General features: G+C 49.5%; 1 protein-coding gene across 1 annotated transcript in view; it reads left to right on the top strand.

Moving 5' to 3' along the window:
- Positions 1-7,500, top strand: part of LOC143301084 (NACHT and WD repeat domain-containing protein 2-like) — a 68,640-nt gene that overhangs the window by 15,011 nt on the left and 46,129 nt on the right. Inside the window, exons 6-10 of the mRNA XM_076615090.1 lie at positions 11-680; positions 3,334-3,536; positions 4,681-4,965; positions 6,833-7,023; positions 7,463-7,500. The exon at positions 7,463-7,500 is cut by the window's right edge and continues 120 nt beyond it. Of these exons, the coding sequence (XP_076471205.1) occupies positions 11-680; positions 3,334-3,536; positions 4,681-4,965; positions 6,833-7,023; positions 7,463-7,500 (1,387 nt within the window). The remainder of the gene's footprint in view (positions 1-10; positions 681-3,333; positions 3,537-4,680; positions 4,966-6,832; positions 7,024-7,462) is intronic.

Genomic DNA, 7,500 nt, shown 5'->3' on the forward strand with positions numbered 1-7,500 from the left:
TTTTTTGCAGGCAAGTCAAGAGAAGCAGACGACGATCTTCGACCAGTACTCTGAAACGGGCGACAAACTGAAAGATGAACTTCAAAGAAGGACTCCCTCCTCGCGCAGAGGCCGCCACGTCAAAGGCTTCAGTTCCACAGGCAGCACCCCATTGGCTAGTGGTCGCAGCCGCAGCCGGGAAGCCAACCAATCAGCTGTTTCCAGGACCAGCCAATCAGAGGACGTGTTTGGAAAGGGCACGCCCCTTCCCGGCATCGGCGGCAGCGAGTCGGGCCGGCCCTGCACGAAGGGCAGAAGGAGGGTATCGCTGTCAGATCACCCCGTCACCCACACAGACTCCCCCCGCCGGGAATCCTCCACGGACGTGGAAGCGAACCCCAGCCCCGAAGGACGGCTGGCGGAACAGGCAGACGACGGGCCCAGAGACAAGGAGTCGTCGGACCTGGTGGAGAACGTGGAAGACATTCCACCGGAAGAGGAACCGGCTTCACCAGATGTAAACTTTCGATCCATGGTGATCTCCCCTGTGCCGACACCGGTGCTGTATAGGCCAGAAACACGTGAAATGACACGGGTCAGTATGGCGGAAACCATGACCCAAATTCTGGACGGTCACGTGCACCGTAGGTGTCCCCCAGACAACAAGATCATCCATCTCTATGTGCTGGGCGGTTACTCAGGTAAGTCAGGTGAATCCTCCAGGATCTGTGTGTGCTGGGTGGTTACTCTGGGTGAATCCTACAGGATCTCTGTGTGCTGGGCGGTTACTCTGGATGAATCCTACAGGATTGAAGTGACGGTAAAGGCTGGGTGAACACCACGTTGTAGTGATGGTAAAGTATGGATAAATCCAACAGGACTCTGGTGATGGTAAAATCCAAAAGGATAGTAGTAATGGTAAAGTCTGGCAAAATCCAACAGGATTGTGATAATGGTAAAATCTGGGTAAACCCAATAGGATTGTGGTTATTGTAAAATCTGGGTAAACCCAACAGGATTGTGGTGATGGTAAAGTTTGGGGGAATCCAACAGGATTGTGGTGATGGTAAAGTTTGGGGGAATCCAACAGGATTGTGGTGATGGTAAAGTCTCTGTGAACCCTAAGGATGTAGTGATGGTAAAGTCTGGGTAAATCCAGCAGGATTGTGGTGATGGCAAAGCCTGTGTTGTTGTCTCGTTCGTCATTTATCAGATGGATTCTCCCGTCTCCTCGACGAAGGCAGCAGTACGTCGCAGGTCCTCCAATCCTCCATAGAGCTTCCGGGCCGCTGGGATTGGGTCGGGCCAGGTTTTCTCTCGGAGCGCTTGGTGGAGTGGGCAGGACTGCAGCAGATGTTCTGTTGTCTGGCTGCCTGTTCTGCAGGGGCACTGCTCTGTGTCGCCGATACGAAGTTTCGTGTATAAAAGTCTGTGTGAACCTTACGGTTGTAGAGATGATAAGGTCTGGGTGAACCCTACAGGACTGCAGTGATGATGGTGATGTTCGTCCTTCGGATTCGAAGATGACCATTGACGGGCGCAATAACCGAGTGGTTAAAGCGTTGGACTGTCAATCTGAGGGTCCCGGGTTCGAATCACGGTGACGGCGCCTGGTGGGTAAAGGGTGGAGATTTTTACGATCTCCCAGGTCAACATATGTGCAGACCTGCTAGTGCCTGAGTCCCCTTCGTGTGTATATGCAAGCAGAAGATCAAATACGCACGTTAAAGATCCTGTAATCCATGTCAGTGTTCGGTGGGTTATGGAAACAAGAACATACCCAGCATGCACACCCCCGAAAACGGAGTATGGCTGCCTACATGGCGGGGTAAAGAACGGTCATACACGTAAAAGCCCACTCGTGTGCATACGAGTGAACGCAGAAGAAGAAGAAGAAGAAGAAGAAGAAGAAGAAGAAGACCATTTCTTTAGTGGCTGTCCATCACAGTGTTCCAGACACCACAACAGAACACAGTGCTACACGTCTATCCTAAGCTGTCCATCACAGTGTTCCAGACACCACAACAGAACACACAGTGCTACACGTCTATCCTAAGCTGTCCATCACAGTGTTCCAGACACCACAACAGAACACAGTGCTACACGTCTATCCTAAGCTGTCCTTCACTGTGTTCCAGACACCACAACAGAACACACAGTGCTACACGTCTATCCTAAGCTGTCCATCACAGTGTTCCAGACACCACAACAGAACACACAGTGCTACACGTCTATCCTAAGCTGTCCTTCCCAGTGTTCCAGACACCACAACAGAACACAGTGCTACACGTCTATCCTAAGCTGTCCATCACAGTGTTCCAGACACCACAACAGAACACACAGTGCTACACGTCTATCCTAAGCTGTCCTTCCCAGTGTTCCAGACACCACAACAGAACACAGTGCTACACGTCTATCCTAAGCTGTCCATCACAGTGTTTCAGACACCACAACAGAACACAGTGCTACACGTCTATCCTAAGCTGTCCATCGCAGTGTTCCAGACACCACAACAGAACACAGTGCTACACGTCTATCCTAAGCTGTCCATCACAGTGTTCCAGACACCACAACAGAACACAGTGCTACACGTCTATCCTAAGCTGTCCATCACAGTGTTACAGACACCACAACAGAACACAGTGCTACACGTCTATCCTAAGCTGTCCTTCACTGTGTTTCAGACACCACAACAGAACACAATGCTACACGTCTATCCTAAGCTGTCCTTCACAGTGTTACAGACACCACAACAGAACACAGTGCTACACGTCTATCCTAAGCTGTCCATCACAGTGTTTCAGACACCACAACAGAACACAGTGCTACACGTCTATCCTAAGCTGTCCATCACAGTGTTCCAGACACCACAACAGAACACAGTGCTACACGTCAATCCTAAGCTGTCCTTCAATGTGTTTCAGACACCACAACAGAACACAGTGCTACACGTCTATCCTGAGCTTCCTTCACTGTGTTCTAGACAGCACAACAGAACACACAGCGCTACACGTCAGTCCTAAGCTGTCCTTCCCAGTGTTCCAGACACCACAACAGAACACAGTGCTACACGTCTATCCTAAGCTGTCCATCACTGTGTTTCAGACACCACAACAGAACACAGTGCTACACGTCTATCCTAAGCTGTCCATCACTGTGTTTCAGACACCACAACAGAACACAGTGCTACACGTCTATCCTAAGCTGTCCATCACTGTGTTTCAGACACCACAACAGAACACAGTGCTACACGTCTATCCTAAGCTGTCCATCACTGTGTTCCAGACACCACAACAGAACACACAGTGCTACACGTCTATCCTAAGCTGTCCATCACTGTGTTCCATGTTCCAGACACCCTGACAGAACGCACAGCGCTCATGAAACACGTCTATCACAAGCTCCGCCAGTTCTGCAGTCTCCATGGCCGTGACCTGTGTGTTCATGACCTTCACTGGGGGGTCAAGGACAGCATCTCCGACGACCACAGCATCCCGGAAGTGATAGGTCGGGTCATCGCCAGGTGCCAGGAAAGTAACATGGGGGTCAATCTTCTGGTGAGCGTTCTGTCGGTCTTTCTTTCTTTCTTTCTTTTTTCTTTCCTTCTTTCTTTCGCATTTACCTTCACCATTTCTTTCTTTATTTTGCCCTTACCTTCAACATTTCTTTTGCTTTTTCATTTTCTTTCCACCTTCTCTTTCTTTCTTTCTCTTAAAATTTTTTTTAAAAAAAAAAATTCTTTTTGTTCATCTCTGTTTCGTTTTATGTCGTTTCTAAATGAGTTGAGTTCATATCTTGCATCGATATATCGTTGGTCACTCACTTACTCACTCACTCATTCGCTTTCTTGCTTGATTGCCAGACAATGTCGTTTCGATCACACACATTAATCCGCAGCCAACGTCGTCTATTTCTAAGCTTTTAAAAGCTAAAGCAGGCGAGTGTGTCTGTTCCAAATGGTAACATAAAATGCTTGGTATTGTTTGGTTATCTTGATGTGCTATCTACTCCTGTTCTTTCTCTCTCTCTCCTTCCTGTTCGGCCTCACTGTCTCTGTCTCTCTCTCTCTCTCTCTCTCTGTCTCTGTTTTTCTCTCCTTCTCTAGCCATATGCGCTACACCACATTTGCCAGGCTGATGCACGACAGCAGCATAACCCAACGTGCTGGTCAGGCCGTGAGATCATTCGCATATTTCTGTACCTATCAGAGTGCCATGGGTTCTCTTTCAGTGCGCCAAGTGCGTGCTGCATACGGGACCTCGTTTTACCGTCTAATCCGATTGACTGGACGCTTGGTTTGATTTTCCAGAGAGCGGGAATCAAACCCAGACACCTCACGAACACTGTGTGGGCAGATAAGCGTCTTTGTGGTGGTTGTTGGAGAGACATACACAGAGACACACACAATACATGATCATTATACCTGGTCTTTGTGGTGGTTGTTGGAGAGACATACACACAGAGACACACACAATACATGATGATTATACCTGGTCTTTGAGGTGGTTGTTGGAGAGACATACACACAGAAACACACAAAATACATGATAATTTTTCCTGGTCTTTGTGGTGGTTGTTGGAGAGACACACACAGAGACACACACAATGTATGATCATTATACCTGGTCTTTGAGGTGGTTGTTGGAGAGACACATACACAGAGACACACAGGATATACGATCATTGTGCCTGGTGTTTCAGATGATTCTGGGAGAAAAGTATGGACCCTTCCTCATACCCACAGAGATCCCTTCGCATGAGTTCGAAAACTTTGTGCTGGCATCCAAAGTGTACCGCGAAAAACAGGTCAGGTTCATCCGCTCCAGCATTGCCGAGATTGAGGCCACGCGTGCTGAGCGCGAGCGTCTACGTCAGCTGGAGATGGAGACGGCATCCATAGCAACCACCGAAACCACGACGACCGAGGCCGCTGCACTAGGGAGAAGCGAAAGCATCATTTCCCAGCGGGAGGATGTTGACGATGAGGTTGGAACTCGCGTTGTTGTTGTTGTTGTTGTTGTCGATGTTTTGGTTGCTGGTGGTAGTGTTGTTGGCGTTATTGTTGGTGGTGTTGGTGTCTTTGTTGTTGTTGGTGGTGGTGTTGATGATGGTAGTGGTGATGGTGGTGTTGGTAGTGGTGTCTTTGTTGTTGTTGGTGGTGTTGTTGATGTAGTGGTGATGGTGGTGGTGTTGATGATGATAGTGGTGATGGTGGTGGTGTTGATGATGGTAGTGGTGATGGTGGTATTGGTAGTGGCGTCTTTGTTGTTGATGGTGGTGTTGTTGATGTAGTGGTGATGGTGGCGGTGTTGATGATAGTGGTGATGGTGGTAATGTTGATGATGATAGTGGTGATGGTGGTGGTGGTGGTAGTAGCGTCTTTGCTGTTGGTGGTGTTGTTGTTGATGATAGTCATGATGATGGTGGTTTTGATATAGTGGTGATGGTGGTGGTGTTGATGATGATAGTGGTGATGGTGGTGGTGTTAACGATGATAGCACTGGTGGTGGTGGTGTTGGCATTGGTGGTGTGATTACATTTGATGTATTTAAGGTCTGAAATAGCCACACTGTGTAAAGAGGTAAAGGGAAATAATTGATTCTCCAGTTAGTGGGTGGAGATTTTTGTTGTGTGTGTGGTGTGTCCAGATGGACAGCTGTCGTGTCATGGTGTGGTGTGTCCAGATGGACAGCTGTCGTGTCATGTCATGGTGTGGTGTGTCCAGATGGACAGCTGTCGTGTCGTGTTGTGGTGTGGTGTGTCCAGATGGACAGCTGTCGTGTCATGGTGTGGTGTGTCCAGATGGACAGCTGTCGTGTCATGGTGTGGTGTGGTGTGTCCAGATGGACAGCTGTCGTGTCATGGTGTGGTGTGTCCAGATGGACAGCTGTCGTGTCATGGTGTGGTGTGGTGTGTCCAGATGGACAGCTGTCGTGTCGTGTCATGGTGTGGTGTGTCCAGATGGACAGCTGTCGTGTCATGTTATTGTGTGTCCAGATGGACAGCTGTCGTGTCATGTTGTGGTGTGTCCAGATGGACAGCTGTCGTGTCATGGTGTGGTGTGTCGTGTTCAGATGGACAGCTGTCGTGTCATGTTGTGGTGTGGTGTGTCCAGATGGACAGCTGTCGTGTTGTGGTGTGTCCAGATGGACAGCTGTCGTGTCATGGTGTGGTGTGTCCAGATGGACAGCTGTCGTGTCGTGTTGTGGTGTGGTGTGTCCAGATGGACAGCTGTCGTGTCGTGTTGTGGTGTGTCCAGATGGACAGCTGTCGTGTCATGGTGTGGTGTGTCCAGATGGACAGCTGTCGTGTCGTGTTGTGGTGTGGTGTGTCCAGATGGACAGCTGTCGTGTTGTGGTGTGTCCAGATGGACAGCTGTCGTGTCATGGTGTGGTGTGTCCAGATGGACAGCTGTCGTGTCGTGTCATGGTGTGGTGTGTCCAGATGGACAGCTGTCGTGTTGTGGTGTGTCCAGATGGACAGCTGTCGTGTCATGGTGTGGTGTGACGTGTTCAGATGGACAGCTGTCGTGTCATGGTGTGGTGTGTCCAGATGGACAGCTGTCGTGTCATGGTGTGGTGTGTCCAGATGGACAGCTGTCGTGTCATGGTGTGGTGTGTCCAGATGGACAGCTGTCGTGTCATGGTGTGTTCAGATGGACAGCTGTCGTGTCATGGTGTGGTGTGTCCAGATGGACAGCTGTCGTGTCATGGTGTGGTGTGGTGTGTCCAGATGGACAGCTGTCGTGTCATGGTGTGGTGGTGTGTCCAGATGGACAGCTGTCGTGTCATGGTGTGGTGTGGTGTGTCCAGATGGACAGCTGTCGTGTCATGGTGTGGTGTGGTGTGTCCAGATGGAGTCCACCCTGGGAGACAGCTCCCCTGTGAAGTACCGGCCAGCCTACGCCATGGCCCGCAAGGAGCAGGCGGCCATACGGGCACTGAGGGAGAGCGAGGAGGATATTCCTGACGCCACAGTTCTGGAGCAGTGGTACAGGCTGGATGAGAACCGTGACCCGCCTGTCTTCCGCTTACAGAACATCAGGTACAATGGTCCACATGGTCCACCGGCCAACATCGGGAATCCACTGTTTTCTTCTTGTCGTGCTTTGTTTGTTTGTTCTTATTCGTTGTTCGAGGTTTGTTTTTGTTGTCATTGTTTCATAGTTTGTTTGTACACACACACACACATACACACACACACACACACACACACACACACACACACACACACACACACACACGCACATGTATACATACACATGCACGTAGGAACTCGCGCAACATGACTGTGGATGAAAGCAACTCTTCAGTTATGAAATGATATCTGTACAAAGATGAACACACACACACACACACACACACACACACACACAGAAACACAGAAACACACACAAAGAGTAGCTAACTTTTTTTGGTGGTGTTTCAGATTCCAAGAATACAGCTTAAAAAAAGATTGGGTTGATTGGTTGGTTGGTTTTTAGCACAGAGTTCAAGGACATCCAGAGGACTGACGGGAAGA

Source organism: Babylonia areolata, chromosome 27, assembly GCF_041734735.1.
Source record: "Babylonia areolata isolate BAREFJ2019XMU chromosome 27, ASM4173473v1, whole genome shotgun sequence".
Classification (NCBI taxonomy): Eukaryota; Metazoa; Mollusca; class Gastropoda; order Neogastropoda; family Buccinidae; genus Babylonia; species Babylonia areolata.